General features: G+C 39.7%; 1 protein-coding gene across 9 annotated transcripts in view; it reads right to left on the bottom strand.

Moving 5' to 3' along the window:
• The window catches only part of LOC103021633 (band 4.1-like protein 1), a 223,213-nt gene that overhangs the window by 68,727 nt on the left and 136,749 nt on the right, over positions 1-17,737 (bottom strand). For all 9 annotated transcript variants that reach the window (XM_022682344.2, XM_022682337.2, XM_022682340.2 and 6 more), the window contains exon 4: positions 12,762-12,866. In XM_022682344.2, the coding sequence (XP_022538065.2) occupies positions 12,762-12,866 (105 nt within the window). The remainder of the gene's footprint in view (positions 1-12,761; positions 12,867-17,737) is intronic.

The following is a 17,737-nucleotide window of genomic DNA, read 5'->3' as shown; positions in this document are numbered from 1 at the left end:
TGTTGGGTAAAGTGGTGGGTTGATTTTGTGTAAAGTGGTGTGTTTTTGTTGGGTAAAGTGGTGGGTTGTTGTTGGGTAAAGTGGTGGGTTTTTGCTGGGTAAAGTGGTGGTTTATTTTTGGGTAAAGTGGTGGGTTTTTGTTGGGTAAAGTGGTGGGTTGTTGTTGGGTAAAGTGGTGGGGTTTTGTTTTGGGTAAAGTGGTTGTTTTTTGTTGTGTAAAGTGGTGGGTTGTTGTTGGGTAAAGTGGTGGGTTTTTGCTGGGTAAAGTGGTGGGTTGTTGTTGGGTAAAGTGGTGGGTTTCCGTTGGGTAAAGTGGTGAGTTTTTGTTGGGTAAAGTGCTGGGTTGTTGTTGGGTAAAGTGGTGGGGTTTGTTGGGTAAAGTGCTGGGTTGTTGTTGGGTAAAGTGGTGGGTTGTTGTGGGGTAAAGTGGTGGGTTGTTGTTGGGTAAAGTGGTGGGTTTCTTTGGGTAAAGTGGTGGGTTGTTGTTGGGTAATGTGGTGGGGTTTTGTTGGGTAAAGTGGTTGGTTGTTGTGGGGTAAAGTGGTGGGTTTTTGTTGGGTAAAGTGGTGGGGTTTTGTTTTGGGTAAAGTGGTTGGTTTTTGTTGGGTAAAGTGGTGGGTTTTTGTTGGGTAAAGTGGTGGGGTTTGTTGGGTAAAGTGGTGGGTTTTTGTTGGGTAAAGTGGTGGATTGTTTTTGGGTAAAGTGGTGGGGTTTTGTTGGGTAAAGTGGTGGGTTGTTGTTGGGTAAAGTGGTGGGTTGTTGTTGGGTAAAGTGGTGGGTTGTTGGGTAAAGTGGTGGGTTTTTGTTGGGTAAAGTGGTGGGTTTTTGTTGGGTAAAGTGGTGGGTTGTTGTTGGGTAAAGTGGTGGGTATTGGTTGGGTAAAGTGGTGGGGTTTGTTGGGTAAAGTGATAGGTTTTTGTTGGGTAAAGTGGTGGGTTGTTGTTGGGTAAAGTGGTGGGTTGTTGTTGGGTAAAGTGGTGGGTTTTTGTTGGGTAAAGTGGTGGGTTTTTGTTGGGTAAAGTGGTGGGTTGTTTTGGGGTAAAGTGTTGGGTTGTTGTTGGGTAAAGTGTAGGGTTTTTGTTGGGTAAAGTGGTGGGTTGTTGTTGGGTAAAGTGGTGGGGTTTTGTTGAGTAAAGTGGTGGGTTGTTGTTGGGTAAAGTGGTGGGTTGTTGTTGGGTAAAGTGGTGGGTTTTTGTTGGGTAAAGTGGTAGGTTGCTGTTGGGTAAAGTGGTGGGTTGTTGTTGGGTAAAGTGGTGGGTTGTTGTTGGGTAAAGTGGTGGGTTTTTGTTGGGTAAAGTGGTAGGTTTTTGTTGGGTAAAGTGGTGGGTTGCTGTTGGGTAAAGTGGTGGGTTGTTGTTGGGTAAAGTGCTGGGTTTTTGTTGGGTAAAGTGGTGGGTTGCTGTTGGGTAAAGTGGTGGGTTGTTGTTGGGTAAAGTGGTGGGTTGTTTTTGGGTAAAGTGGTGGGGTTTTGTTGAGTAAAGTGGTGGGTTGTTGTTGGGTAAAGTGGTTGGTTTTTGTTGGGTAAAGTGGTGGGTTGTTTTTGCGTAAAGTGGTAGGTTTTTGTTGGGTAAAGTGGTGTTTTTTTGCTGGGTAAAGTGGTGGGTTGTTGTTGGGTAAAATGGTGGGTTTTTGCTGGGTAAAGTGGTGGGTTGTTGTTGGGTAAAGTGGTGAGGTTTTGTTTTGGGTAAAGTGGTTGGTTTTTGTTGGGTAAAGTGGTGGGTTGTTGTTGGGTAAAGTGGTGGGTTTTTGTTGGGTAAAGTGGTTGGTTTTTGTTGGGTAAAGTGGTGGGTTTTTGTTGGGTAAAGTGGTTGGTTTTTGTTGGGTAAAGTGGTGGGTTGTTGTTGGATAAAGTGGTGGGTTTTTGTTGGGTAAAGTGGTGGGTTGTTTTGGGGTAAAATGGTGGGTTGTTGTTGGGTAAAGTGGTGGGTTTTTGTTGGGTAAAGTGCTGGGTTGTTGTTGGGTAAAGTGGTGGGTTTTTGTTGGGTAAAGTGGTGGGTTGCTGTTGGGTAAAGTGGTGGGTTGTTGTTGGGAAAAGTGGTGGGTTTTTGTTGGGTAAAGTGGTGGGGTTTTGTTGAGTAAAGTGGTGGGTTTTTGTTTGGTAAAGTGGTGGGTTGTTGTTGGGTAAAGTGGTGGGTTGTTGTTGGGTAAAGTGGTGGGTTTTTGTTGGGTAAAGTGGTTGGTTTTTGTTGGGTAAAGTGGTGGGTTTTTGTTGGGTAAAGTTGTGGGTTTTTGTTGGGTAGAGTGGTAGGGTTTTGTTGGGTAAAGTGGTGGGGATGGTTGGGTAAAGTGGTGAGTTGTTGTTGGGTAAAGTGGTGGGTTTTTGTTGGGTAAAGTGGGGGGTTGTTTTTCGGTAAAGTGGTGCGTTTTTGTTGGGTAAAGTGGTTGGTTTTTGTTGGGTAAAGTGGTGGGTTGTTTTTGCGTAAAGTGGTAGGTTTTTGTTGGGTAAAGTGGTGTTTTTTTGTTGGGTAAAGTGGTGGGTTTTTGCTGGGTAAAGTGGTGGGTTGTTGTTGGGTAAAGTGGTGAGGTTTTGTTTTGGGTAAAGTGGTTGGTTTTTGTTGGGTAAAGTGGTGGGTTGTTGTTGGGTAAAGTGGTGGGTTTTTGTTCGGTAAAGTGGTTGGTTTTTGTTGGGTAAAGTGGTGGGTTTTTGTTGGGTAAAGTGGTGGGTTTTTGTTGGGTAAAGTGGTGGGTTGTTGTTGGGTAAAGTGGTGAGGTTTTGTTTTGGGTAAAGTGGTTGGTTTTTGTTGGGTAAAGTGGTGGGTTGTTGTTGGATAAAGTGGTGGGTTTTTGTTGGGTAAAGTGGTTGGTTTTTGTTGGGTAAAGTGGTGGGTTGTTTTTGGGTAAAGTTATGTGTTTTTGTTGGGTAAAGTGGTGGGTTGTTGTTGGGTAAAGTGGTGGGTTTTTGTTGGGTAAAGTGGTGGGTTGTTGTTGGGTAAAGTGGTGAGGTTTTGTTTTGGGTAAAGTGGTTGGTTTTTGTTGGGTAAAGTGGTGGGTTTTTGTTGGGTAAAGTGCTGGGTTGTTTTTGGGTAAAGTGGTGGGTTTTTGTTGGGTAAAGTGGTGGGTTGTTGTTGGATAAAGTGGTGGGTTTTTGTTGGGTAAAGTGGTTGGTTTTTGTTGGGTAAAGTGGTGGGTTGTTTTTGGGTAAAGTTATGTGTTTTTGTTGGGTAAAGTGGTGGGTTGTTGTTGGGTAAAGTGGTGGGTTTTTGTTGGGTAAAGTGGTGGGTTGTTGTTGGGTAAAGTGGTGAGGTTTTGTTTTGGGTAAAGTGGTTGGTTTTTGTTGGGTAAAGTGGTGGGTTTTTGTTGGGTAAAGTGCTGGGTTGTTTTTGGGTAAAGTGGTGGGTTTTTGTTGGGTAAAGTGGTGGGTTGTTGTTGGGTAAAGTGGTGAGGTTTTGTTTTGGGTAAAGTGGTTGGTTTTTGTTGGGTAAAGTGGTGGGTTGTTGTTGGGTAAAGTGGTGGGTTTTTGTTGGGTAAAGTGGTTGGTTTTTGTTGGGTAAAGTGATGGGTTGTTTTTGGGTAAAGTTGTGTGTTTTTGTTGGGTAAAGTGGTGGGTTGTTGTTGGGTAAAGTGGTGGGTTTTTGCTGGGTAAAGTGGTGGGTTGTTTTTGGGTAAAGTGGTGGGGTTTTGTTGGGTAAAGTGGTGGGTTGTTGTTGGGTAAAGTGGTGGGTTGTTGTTGGGTAAAATGGGGGGTTTTTGTTGGGTAAAGTGGTGGGTTGTTGTTGGGTAAAGTGGTGGGTTTCCGTTGGGTAAAGTGGTGTGTTTTTGTTGGGTAAAGTGGTGGGTTGTTGTTGGATAAAGTGGTGGGGTTTGTTGGGTAAAGTGCTGGGTTTTTGTTGGGTAAAGTGGTGGGTTGTTGTTGGGTAAAGTGGTGGGTTTCCGTTGGGTAAAGTGTTGGGTTTTTGTTGGGTAAAGTGGTGGGTTGTTGTTGGGTAAAGTGGTGGGGTTTGTTGTGTAAAGTGCTGGGTTGTTGTTGGGTAAATTGGTGGGTTGTTGTGGGGTAAAGTGGTGGGTTGTTGTTGGGTAAAGTGGTGGGGTTTTGTTGGGTAAAGTGGTGGGTTGTTGTGGGGTAAAGTGGTGGGTTTTTGTTGGGTAAAGTGGTGGGGTTTGTTGGGTAAAGCGGTGGGTTTTTGTTGGGTAAAGTGGTGGATTGTTTTTGGGTAAAAAGGTGGGGTTTTGTTGGGTAAAGTGGTGGGTTGTTGTTGGGTAAAGTGGTGGGTTGTTGTTGGGTAAAGTGGTGGGTTGTTGTTGGGTAAAGTGGTGGGTTGTTGTTGGGTAAAGTGGTGGGTTTTTGTTGGGTAAAGTGGTGGGTTGTTGTCGGGTAAAGTGGTGGGTATTGGTTGGGTAAAGTGGTGGGGTTTGTTGGGTAAAGTGATAGGTTTTTGTTGGGTAAAGTGGTGGGTTGTTGTTGGGTAAAGTGGTGGGTTGTTGTTGGGTAAAGTGCTGGGTTGTTGTTGGGTAAAGTGGTGGGTTGTTTTGGGGTAAAATGGTGGGTTGTTGTTGGGTAAAGTGGTGGGTTTTTGTTGGGTAAAGTGCTGGGTTGTTGTTGGGTAAAGTGGTGGGTTTTTGTTGGGTAAAGTGGTGGGTTGCTGTTGGGTAAAGTGGTGGGTTGTTGTTGGGAAAAGTGGTGGGTTTTTGTTGGGTAAAGTGGTGGGGTTTTGTTGAGTAAAGTGGTGGGTTTTTGTTTGGTAAAGTGGTGGGTTGTTGTTGGGTAAAGTGGTGGGTTTTTGTTGGGTAAAGTGGTGGGTTGCTGTTGGGTAAAGTGGTGGGTTGTTGTTGGGTAAAGTGGTGGGTTTTTGTTGGGTAAAGTGGTGGGTTGCTGTTGGGTAAAGTGGTGGGTTGTTGTTGGGTAAAGTGGTGGGTTGTTGTTGGGTAAAGTGGTGGGGTTTTGTTGAGTAAAGGGGTGAGTTGTTGTTGGGTAAAGTGGTGGGTTGTTGTTGGGTAAAGTGGTGGGTTGTTGTTGGGTAAAGTGGTGGGTTTTTGTTGGGTAAAGTGGTGGGTTGCTGTTGGGTAAAGTGGTGGGTTGTTGTTGGGTAAAGTGGTGGGTTTTTGTTGGGTAAAGTGGTGGGTTGCTGTTGGGTAAAGTGGTGGGTTGTTGTTGGGTAAAGTGGTGGGTTGTTGTTGGGTAAAGTGGTGGGGTTTTGTTGAGTAAAGTGGTGGGTTGTTGTTGGGTAAAGTGGTGGGTTGTTCTTGGGTAAAGTGGTAGGTTTTTGTTGGGTAAAGTGGTGGGTTGTTGTCGGGTAAAGTGGTGGGTGTGTTGTTGGGTAAAGTGGTGGGTTGTTGTTTGGTAAAGTGTTGGGTTTTTGTTGGGTAAAGTGGTGGGTTGTTGTTGGGTAAAGTGGTGGGTTGTTGTTGGGTAAAGTGGTGGGGTTTTGTTGAGTAAAGTGGTGGGTTGTTGTTGGGTAAAGTGGTGGGTGTGTTGTTGGGTAAAGTGGTGGGTTGTTGTTTGGTAAAGTGGTGGGTTTTTGTTGAGTAAAGTGGTGGGTTGTTGTTGGGTAAAGTGGTGGGTTGTTGTTGGGTAAAGTGGTGGGTTTTTGTTGGGTAAAGTGGTGGGTTTTTGTTGGGTAAAGTGGTGGGTTGCTGTTGGGTAAAGTGGTGGGTTGTTGTTGGGTAAAGTGGTGGGTTTTTGTTGGGTAAAGTGGTGGGTTGCTGTTGGGTAAAGTGGTGGGTTGTTGTTGGGTAAAGTGGTGGGTTGTTGTTGGGTAAAGTGGTGGGGTTTTGTTGAGTAAAGTGGTGAGTTGTTGTTGGGTAAAGTGGTGGGTTGTTGTTGGGTAAAGTGGTAGGTTTTTGTTGGGTAAAGTGGTGGGTTGTTGTCGGGTAAAGTGGTGGGTGTGTTGTTGGGTAAAGTGGTGGGTTGTTGTTTGGTAAAGTGGTGGGTTTTTGTTGGGTAAAGTGGTGGGTTGTTGTTGGGTAAAGTGGTGGGTTGTTGTTGGGTAAAGTGGTGGGGTTTTGTTGAGTAAAGTGGTGGGTTGTTGTTGGGTAAAGTGGTGGGTGTGTTGTTGGGTAAAGTGGTGGGTTGTTGTTTGGTAAAGTGGTGGTTTTTTGTTGGGTAAAGTGGTGGGTTGTTGTTGGGTAAAGTGGTGGGTTGTTGTTTGGTAAAGTGGTGGGTTTTTGTTGGGTAAATTGGTGGGTTGTGAGACGTGGTCAACCCTAACCTTAAACTCCAAGTCCAAAACCTAAATCTAACCCTGATCCTAATCCTAACCCCAACACAAAGCCTAATCCTAGCCATTATCCTGGGCAGTCCTAACCCCAACATTAGTCCAAGATTAGTCCTTATCTTAACCATCACTCTGACTCGTATTCTAACTTTAACCTCAATCTTAAACCTAGTTCTAACCTTAATCTACATCCAAGATCTAAAACTGGACCCTTAATCTTATCCTAATCCAGGTAAACTCCAGTTACAGACTGGTATCATTAGCAGGTCTGTAGTATCTTTTTGGGGAAGTTTAGATGGTGTATATTAGAAATGTTACATTATTAGTGTTTTCTCAGGTTAAAATTAACTACAAATATTAAGATGGACAGTAAATAAACGTCTCCAATAAAAGTCTCTTAATGATCTACTAAATGTTCAGATGCTGCTACATCACTGACACATTTTTGATAAGTTGCTGAGAGTCTGATTATTGTTTATTTCATTTAGAAAGGACCACTCCAAATAAAGTGCAACCCTGAACTCTTAGTTTTGACTCCTTTGACCTTTAATCTCATGTCATCTCATGCCCCAACATCTGTGACAAAAATCTCAGAGATATCTAAATGAGACCTAAGCGAGAATCACACATACATCTCCTGAGACATTAACGATCAAGATTAAGCTATAAAAATGTATTGGGCTTTGGGTTAAACACTACTATGGCTTGACTTGTCCAGAGCTAGTGTATCGTGTGAACAGGCTGTATGTTACAAGAGCTATATACAAGGCAGGCAAATGCAGATAATAAACAGTCCTTATTAAAGGGGCTAAGCAAAAAAAAAAAAAAAACACACCAAATAGTGGTCAAGCAGTCCAGGGTCTTACACAGTAAATCTAAAAAAAATCAGGAAGCAGGCTAAGGTAAACTCACAAATACAAAAAGGGTTGTCAACAGGACAATCAATTTAATCAAATTAGGCAAGGAAATTGGATAGTCAAAAAACAAAACAGCTAGGTAACGGAAGACAAAACAAGAAAACGTGTTGTATGACAGCTAAAAAACTAGAATCAATACTCGGAAAACAGAGGAAGGAAGTGAGGGGTATTCATACATGGGAAAACAGGTGTGGGCAATCAGTAGCTTGGTGAGTGGAAACGCTATTGCGTCACATGATCAGTGGAGTTTAAGAGTTTTGGTGAGGGTGCATGCTGGGAACTGGAGTCCACCATGAGTGGAGTGAAAAGTTCAGAATCCAGAGCAGGCAGGCTGACAGCGTCAGGACTGATATTGGATCTATTATGCATTATTAGTCCAGTTTCTTGGCGCTGAATTCTAACCGCAATTTTCACAGCAATAAACCCATTTCCCACTGAGGGATTTACAGAGCTGGGGAAAGAGACGCATTTGCCCGAATGCCCACGAGACTGCAGCATTTAAATTCTGAGCACTGCCTACTGATTAATCCTCCCAGCATGCAGGAGTGTTGTCTAATTTTGCGGGGACTTGGCTTTGATCCAGGTAACACAGTGACCTTTATAAACTCGTCGTTTGATGCCTAGTCAATTTGAGTGTAATTCCGCCACTCAATGACCTTAACTTACTTGCGCATGAAGAGGCCTGGGGTTAGGGGTAAATACTGTGCGGTGTTTACTACAGCTGGAGAGCTGAAGTCACTGTACATTGGCACAATTACAGATGGGGTAATTCATCAACACGCTTAAATACCTTGATGCGCACTGAGCATCTATTATCTGCCCGAGTTTCCTTGGTGGTCGGCCAAAAGCGAAGAACACTCAATTATCAGCAAGCCGGCGATGCGTCTCTCTTCTCCGAGGCTAAAGCACTGATTATTCCTCCTCTGTCTTCAGGAACACACACACATACATATCACAACAGACGATGGAGAGAGTGCTTTCCTTCCTGGTTGGCGTGAGATTGATATACTTTCTGATGGCTAAAGAAATTGCATTTCAATCGCCTCGGCTCGGTTCAAATGTCGCAAAGCCAAACCGCCGACGGAAAGCTTACGGGAAGATTACGTCTGGTTTGATGTGGACGCCTCGTGGAAGCGCTATAGCGTTCGATATATATCGAACCTTCTCAGCTCTTCACATTCTCTTCTCCACACTTAAGCATTAAAACAAGTGTCTGTAAAGAAGCTGCACCCCTCAGGCAAGCAAATGATCATCGTGACTAAGGCTGAGTCGAGGAATGAGAGGAGCTAAAACGCCTTAATCAGCCTGCTTTTAAAAAAAGCAAAAAACAACAACACCTGCCAGCACCACTGGAATCTGGCTAACTTATCTAATCCTGCCAATGGCGTAATTACCCCCAAATTGCTTCTCACAAAAACAATTACCCTGTCCGCTCCAGACTGGAAATGCACTGTCCCGCAGTGAATAAACAGGTCTTTTGAATGCATCGCATTCTGGCGTACCATAAGAGGTCTATTTGTTCCCCCCTTTTGTGTTCTTCGGTGTTAAGTTTAACTTTAGAAATGACTTACTAAACTTTGCTTTAAATAGAAAGTATGCATGTGTGTGTGTGTGTGTGTGTGTGCGTGTGTGTGTGTGTTTACAATTGACCTATCCATGCTACACAGAGATGGTGGATCAATACACTCTTTTGTAGTGAGGATGAACAAGCTTCCCTGAACTCTGACTAATCTCCCATTCACCCCAATGAAAATTCTCTCAATCAATAAACTTCAAAGTTCAGTTTCACAGTAAAAAACTGCACTTATTTTACTGTTAAATACTAGGGCTGCAACTAATTACTGCTTTATTAGTTGACTAATCTGACTAATATATACAGTATTATATATTTTTCAAATAGTCACGATTATTTTTAATAGGCCCTCTATTTGTGTTCCAATCATCCAATAATTGTGTTACTGCATGTTGACAGCTAAATTTTACAGTCCTAGACAGATTTCTCAGGACATTTTGATTGACGTACCTTTATTAACATAAGAATTAAACAGTATATTATAGGAGTTGTTCACACAGGCCAGATCTTGTTATTTTCAGGAAATTCTGCTTAAATAGGTCTTAAATTGAGATGTAATTTAAAAAGACAGTATTAATTTGGAAGAACATTTTTGTAATAATTTTACTGAAAGGGAAATGTATCAGTACTCCGTGTTTTTCTTAATTTATGTAAATTTCCTAAGACTTGTTTTTTTCTATAGTATTTGGTTATTTATTAGTATTTACTTCTTTAAGCAGTAATACAAACAATCGATTAATATGTTAAAAGCAATTAATGATATAAAAGTGGAAATTATTAATTATATTTTTATTTTTAAATAAAGCTCTGGTGTGATAATCACAATGTTGCTAAGTAACCAATTTTTGTTGTTAACGAAAACGAACCAAATAACAAAAACTGAAAGTGAAACTAAACTAATTTATTTATCAGCGCTGTTTTCACTCCCGCAGTTCTACAGCGGGGGGTGTTGTGCAGCGCGGTGGCACCTCGCGGTCCTCAGTGTTAGTTGTAAGGGTTGTGAGGGAGCTGCAGAATTATGTATGGGATTAGAATATGAGCACGAGGAGATAAAAGAGCAACAGGAGATACAGTATGTGAGAACCTTTACCTCTGAGTAGCTCATACACCAGAACACGCAAATCTCTCTCTCTCTCTCTGTCTCTCTCTCTCTGTTTTTACTGAAAAAAGTAACGCCGTTACTCCCATCACTGGAGAAGTCAGACGAGGGAACATTTTTGGAAATATTGTTTATCTATCCAGAGCAAAGGTTCAGATTCAGACCCACTGACAGCACAATAGAACCTGTGCTGTTTCCAGTTGTACTCTGCTTGCTGAGAAAGCAGAACGAGCTCCTGTTTGCTGATAGAATAAAGCCCCTCAGTTTCTATGCACCTCTGGCAGCAGCTATTTTGTACACAGTGAATAAACCTGGTCTAGCAGAATAAAGTGGTCGGGCAGAATCTGTTCTCCTAGTTTTGCTGCTGATAAAATTGAAGGCAGGCTGTAGTGTGAGTGTGTAAACATGAGCGGAGAGTAGAGAAAGGTTACAGGCTATTCTATTCAGTGGATCAAAACCATCACAGTGTGTCCAGCTGATATGTGGCTAGACCACTCTGAGCAGTGGTGTTTTAATGTCTTAAGCTGGAGTTTACTACAGGACTTTTAACCTGATTTTAAAGCTAGTTTGCAGTAGTAGAGAGGCTGTGCTAGTTGTCTTTAGTCTAACTGGTGCAGTCAGAGTAAAAGTTTTATAGTACTTAACAAGCAGAGACTCGATTTTAGCCTCACATTCACATCCAACTTCAGTCATAGAAAGTCAAGTAGATTTTTTCCAGTTTTCAACATGATTTCAGGCAGAATCTGGTAGAATCAACTCTTCACCAACTCGACTCTGAACCCACTTCAACAGCAGTCAATAAAAAAAGGCTTCTGCCTATATAAGCACAAAAAAAAACACTATAAAACAGTCTAACCATAGACATTAAATTGTGCTCAATGCAAATATACTTAACTAACTGTTTATCCATAGCAAAAAACACACAGGGGGTCACATAAAAAGTAAGTACTGAATTGTTTTGCTAAATTTTATTCAAATTTCCATTCCTTAATTTAACGTTAGTATAAGTACACTGATCCTAGTTTACTTACTGCACAATATATAGCTGGGAAATATACTTTAAATTTACTTAAAAAAAAAAAAAAAAACAGAAAAAACAAATACGCGTCTGGGGATGAAATTAAACAAACCAAACCACACTCAAAGGAAAAATGTATTTATAAACAAAACAAAAGAATGGCGAAAAACAACAATCTAATGACCGTTAAAATGGTATTAATATAACAGATTAACAGCTGGATCAAACAGCTTCACCAAGGAGGAAAAGAGAACACAGCAGCACCACAGAAACCAGAGCAGCTAAAGAGAGCTTAACGTCCTTAAAACAGAACTTGAGCATAGTTGGGAAATATACTTTAAATTTACTTCAAGGAGAACTTTGGTGTGAAATAGACTTTGGGTGCATTAAAACGTGATAAAAAGTAAAAAAAAAAAAAACTTTGTTGAATAGCCCACCTCCATTCTCCCGCAGAGAGTATTTTGTGCCCTTTGCCCAAACAGGCTTTTAGAATGGGTGAGACGGGGCATGCCTTGCGCCTGCAGATTCCACCTGCAGATTCCACCTGCAGATTCCACCATTATCCAGGCTCAAAGTAGCTTCACACTTCATTGGTAGAATCCAGAGAGCCCTGATATTTAAAACAATGCATTTAAAACATTAAAACTGCACAAGTAGTTTATTAAAAGCCACTGTTTACATCCCATAGCGTAGGTAAATCTCTGAGCGCCTCCATCTTAAATTTAAGTTACAATAAGTCAACCAAGATGTTTTACTATTCGTGCTCGACGGTTGGCATATTGTGGCTTAAATATGCCTTAAAGATGGCAGTGCTCTGAGATTTACCTATGATATGGAATGTAAATAATGTTTTTTAATAAACTTCTTATGCAGTTTTAAAGTTCTAAATGGCTCGTTTTAAATTATCCGGCTTCTACCAATGAAAAGTGGAGCCACTTTGAGCCTGAATAGCAGTGGGAAAAGCATTTCAGCCATTCTAAAAGCCTAATTGGGCAAAGTGCACAGAATAATGAATCTCAGAAAGCTGCGGGAGAGCTGAGGTGAACTAATCAACAAAGATAAGTCATTTTTATCTCATTTTAATATAAGTCCATTTCACACTGGAGTTCTCCTTTAACCCTTGTGTGGTGTTCATATTTTTGTTACTCGTTTACTTTGTTACTTGTATTTAATTCAGCAAAATTAAGCAATTTTACATTAAAATGCTTTACACATGCTCGCTTCACCAAAATTGCAAGCAATATAAACAGCTTACATGGTTAATATTTGCCCTTTACCTTTCTTATGTTACATTTCTTTCAAAAAGTGCTACTCTTTTTTTTATTAGTTTTTTAATAAAATGTAAAAGAAAATGAATTAAACTCAAGATATGAGTAGAAAATTTGTTTAGTTTCAAATGTACAAATGAAGCAATGTTTATTAGCCCTTGGCCAAACATACTGTATGTAATATAAATGGTTGGGGGGGTGTGGTGGCTGTACAGTGTGTGTTTATCGGAAATGTGTTTTGATATATGTTTTTCACAAAAAATTAGCCAATGCCAATGAGTTTGAGTTAGAAAAAATATTTTTTTAATATCATTTGATGAAAAATGAAAACAGGTCCCACAGACCCGAACACCACACAAGGGTTAAGTTTACTTAAAACAGACTTTTTTTTTCTGTAAGAGTGTCCCAACATGTTCTGTTGGCTGTAATGCCTGAGGTCCTGAAGATCACCAGCATCCAGTACTGACCATTAGCCCTTTCCCTTACATACAGGAATTTCTCTAGATTTTCTGAGTATTTTCACATTATGATTAGTAGATGGGAGTAGATCCAAAGTCTACATCCAAACATGCTCGCTGTGCTCCAGTTGGCTGTGCTAAAGCTCAGTAAAGATGATTGAGAGAGGGTGACACCAACGCGCAGAGCCTGACATGGCTGTGCGGTCAATGTGATAAAGGTCAGTTCTACATAAGTACTATAAGTGTAATTATTATTGGATAAGAAGCTTTTCTCACCTTCTGAGTGTCTGAATCCCGGAAGGTCAGTCCGAAGTAGTCCTTCTCCAGCAGGTTGAGGTGTTCACACACCAGGTCCACCAGAGCCTGGCCCTTGCAGTGCTTCTGTAGATAGAGATGAGACGTGCATTCAGAGTGAGTTGATTCACACTAGGCATAAGTATTTAATTAACTCAATAAAAAAAAAAAAATCAATAGTATTTTATAAACATAAAGATATTTTTATATTGAAGACAACCTGTAATGAAAATTGTTTTTTTTCTGCCTCGTTATTTCTTGCCTTTGGTCATATTAATGATGATTTACTGCATTAAATACCATTTACAAACAATATTTCTGTTTCTTTACAACCCTTGATTGAAATTTAGTGATTTGTAGAAACTTCAAAAAACATTAATCATATTTAATTTCAAATTTTTAAATAAAATCACAGCTTGTTTCCTCTTCATCTCATCCTACTTATCTGCATCCTATCCACCTTATGCTGCACCAGGAAGAAGATTTTTTTTGTTTTCTTTCTTTACTTTGTGTTAGAACTTCTGTTGCAGCAGCAGCAGCAGCACAGATATATTAGTGCATCTAAAAAAAATAATATCACTGTAAAGTTACTATATTTTAGTAATTCAGTTCAATATATGTAAAACTCATACATTATATAGATGTATTACACACAGAGTGCTCTGTTATATTTATTTTATTGTTGATGATTATGGATTACAGCCAATGAAAACCCAAAACTCAGTGTCTCAGAAAATTAGAATATTATATAAGATCAATTGGTACTTTTGGCCACAGTGTGGGCAGTGTGCCAAGTCCTACTGGAAAGTGAAATCTGCATCTTAGTAAAAAATTGTGAGCAGAGGGAAGCATGAAATGCTGTAAGAAGTCTTTAGACTTGATAATAAAACACAGTGGATCAACACCAGCAGATGACATGTCTCTCCAAACCATCACTGATTGGTGGAAACTTCACACTAGACCTCAAGTAGTTTGGACTGTGTGTCTCTCCACTCTTCCTGCAGACTCTGCTCCCTTGATTTATAAATGAAATGTGAAATTAACTGATGATCAGTGATGGTTTAGAGAGTCATGTCATCTGCTGGTGTTGATCCACTGTGTTTTATCAGGTCTAAAGTCAGTGCAGTGTTTTCCCACAAAATCTTACAGAACTTCATGCTTTGCTGATGCCAAATCAACTGTTGCTACACGCATTCTTATTTAAAATAAAAGATAATACAGTTAGTTTAATTTATTACTGTCACACACACTACACACTTCCAAACTGACGCATGTCTAAGCGAAATACCGGATTAAAATGAAGCTATATTGTTAAATATTAGGTGCAAAACCACAAGACATCTCACGATACAATATTATCTCGATACTAATAATGTCCATAATAACAATGATACCCGATATATCACAAGTGTGATACTGTGATACTCGATATATCACAAAACAATTCTCTACAATACTATGATAATACTAAAGAGGATAAAATACTTATATTTATTGGTGTTTTGGTGTCAGTTTTTGTTTTTAAATATTGGTTGAAAATTGGTTCTTCACCACAGGTTTACATCTTATTCATTTGATTAGCACCACCATGTGCACTAATGAAGCAGACTTACTTTAAAAAGTCAACTAAAGTAGGTTGAGTTACTAAAGTTACTATTTTGACACTATTTATCAAAATGATATGATCTACACAATACAATACAGCTCTGGAAAAAAATAAGAGACCACTTAAGTTTCTGAATCAGTTTCTCTGACTATGGGATATATTTGAGTAAAATTAACATTGTTGTTTTATTCTATAAACTACGACCAACATTTCTCCCATTTAGAGGATTTATTTGCAGAAAATGAGAAATGGAATAAAATAACAAAAAAGATGCAGAGCTTTCAGACCTCAAATAATGCAAAGAAAACAAGTTCATATTTATAAAGTTCTAAGAGTTCAGAAATCCATATTTGGTGGAACCCTTTTTCACAATTTTCATGCATATTGGCATATTCTCCTCCACCAGTCTTACACACTGCTTTTGGATAACTTTATGCCAAAACTCCTGGTGCAGAGATTAAAGCAGTTCAGTTTGGTTTGATGGCTTGTAATCATGCATCTTCCTCTTGATTATATTCCAGAGGTTTTCAATTTGGCAAAATTAAATAAACTCATCATTTTTAAGTGATATCTTATTTTTTTCCAGAGCTATATATCATTCCACCCCTATTACATATATCATGCATGCCTATCTCTCGTAAACACAGCTGGGTGCTCTTTTTTTTTTTTCGTTTTAAAGCGTTTGTAACAGAGGAGCTAAATATAAAATTGCCTAAGCACGGTGATGTAAAACCAGGACAAGCCCGGCTATATTGGTCTTGATTTAGTATGACATTTTAAGGAACATAAAACTGGTAGATGTTCCAATAACTGCTATCCACTACTACTGTACTGTAGAAAAAAAAGGCCAACCAGAGTGCTCTGCCAAAACGAGGCCACTTATATCACCATCTCTGAATACAGCCATACTCCTGCTTACATAATCACTAAAAACTGGAGCCCAGAGAGCCTCTCCGCTGTGACTGTAGCTTTAATCATCGCTGTCACTGAACACTCCCTGCATGCTCCCCCAGGGCCCGGAGTCACTGCACTACAGAGTACTACGCTCACACACACACACACACACACGCACACGCACACAGATTTGTTTATATACAAATATAAAGACATCGTGCCATACATTACATAAAATATGCTTCCCCATATTGCAAAAGTCAATGTACTTTATTATATATCTGTTACTGTGAGTAGCTGTGAGTGAGTTGGCCTAATTTCTAAAAGGCATACATTTAAAAATTAAACGTCTCCTTAATATTTTAAGAAAGCTACTTTATATTACCTCTTTTCAAGTTTTAAAATAAGAAAAAATGGTGAAAAACCTTAAAGTAAAAGCTAGGTTTTTTTTTACACAGCCAGTACTTTTATTCCTTTGGTGAGCATTACATAAAACTTAAATACAAAAATTTAACTTAATTTAAATTTTTAACTTGTGCTGCACAATTTGGGCAAAATATCTAATCAGGATTTTTCTACAGAATATTGCAATTGCGATTTGAATTCTGATTATTTTTAATCCATTAAACCCCAAACCTGTATTAGTAGTTAACATATCTATCAATTTCAAAGAAAAAAAATCAATGTGTCACAGCTTTACTATTGGACAGAACTAAATTCAATTCAATTCAATTCAATTTTATTTCTATAGCACTTTTTACAACAAAAGTTGTCACAGCGAGAGAAAAACAGGTCCACGCCTCTTATGAGCAGCACTACAGAGATGCCAACTGTTGTGGTGACACAGTGGCAAGGAAAAACTCCCTTTAAGACAGGGGTGTCCAAACTACGGCCCTGACAAGAACTACTAAGGTATTTTAGAAATAGAATGAAAGTTGGCCCGCTGTTTAGCAGGTTTTTATAATGTGAGATTCAAAGTTTGAACGCTAGGTGTCAGAAACGGGCCAAAGAGACTAAAAGCGGAGAGAGCGAGCATTTCTAGTGCAGAAAAACGGGCCAAAGAGTCTAAAAGCGGAGAGGGCGCGCATTTCAAGCGCAGAAAAACGGAGCAAAAGAGACTAAAAGTTGCCGTAATTAAGGAGTTTTACATTAAGAGACATCATGAAATTAAACATCAATTTGAAAAATCTTAGTTTACACAACACTGTCAAAGATAAAGATAGTTAGTCAAGTAAAATGGTGTGTAAATGGAATAATCAGGAAAAAAGTATTATTTAAAGTGGTATAATTCATTTCAGTATTTGTTTTATTATAGAGTCTGTGGCCCGTGACTTCAAATATATTTCTCCTTCTGGCCCCCTACAAAAAAAGTTTGGACACCCCTGCTTTAAGAGGAAGAAGCCTTAGGAGGAACCAAGACTCAGTCACAAGAACCCATCCTACTCAGGTTGACCAGCTCAGTACAATCAAACAAATAATCAGTCATTCCTCCTGTCATTCCTGCTGACCATGGAATCTTTAATCTTTAAGCTCTACTTTTGACTATATTATAGAACATTCTAACAATGAAGTTTGAAGCTACCTTAAGCTTGTTAATAGTCTAAAAATAGGCATTTCTATTGCATGGCCTATCACTTGCATTGTGAGCCTATTGGGAGCATCAGTTAAAAGTGCTTTATTTCAGAATGCTGGGAGTGATTAAAGGTGGGCTATTCAACAAATGTTTTACCCAGTATCATGTATCATGTTTCACTACACTGCTAAGTCTATTTCATACCAAATTTCTCCATAAAGATCATTACAAAACCAAATATCAGAGGTTTAAACCCCTCCTTCTGGGCTAAAGGCAATACCGCTGTGGCCTAATGATTGCTAGTTTAAATCTTGTATCATGATACTGGTCATCAGCAGCTGGAGTCCGAGAGAGCACAAAGCTGGTTATCACAAGCATCTGTTAGCTAATATATCAGAGCATGGTTGCTGCGCTTTTCTCAGAGTGCACCATGATGCTACCTAATAATGCTACATCAGCGACAGTGGAAAAAGAGGCGGAGTCTGACTTCACATGTATTGGAGGAGGCATGTGCTGTTCTTTTCCTCCTATACACTTTGAAAAGTTTATGTCCCTTAGGGAGCTTTTAGGGATTCTTCAATTTAAAATAGGTAGAGGAAGCCTTTTGCCATTTCAGATCTGATTTATGTTCCAGTGATGGAAATATACTGTAGAAGAATTATGCGCACAAGAGAAGACTCAATGGCTACGTTCACACAGCAGGTAAAAGTGGCCCAAATCTGACCAAATCTGATTTTCGGACCAAATTTTACATTTAATTTTGGCTGTTCATAAAATTGTTTAATGTGATCCATATCTGACATCTGACTCATTAGTTCACACTTTGTAAGTAGCTTGAATGCACTCAGAGCAGCGCTTCACGTTAAGTTTCACTTTAATCCCAGC

The sequence above is a fragment of the Astyanax mexicanus genome, chromosome 24 (genome assembly GCF_023375975.1).
Source record: "Astyanax mexicanus isolate ESR-SI-001 chromosome 24, AstMex3_surface, whole genome shotgun sequence".
In the NCBI taxonomy this organism is placed as follows: domain Eukaryota; kingdom Metazoa; phylum Chordata; class Actinopteri; order Characiformes; family Acestrorhamphidae; genus Astyanax; species Astyanax mexicanus.
Note: the sequence above shows the minus strand (reverse complement) of the source record. Positions and strands in the feature narration are given on the sequence as shown.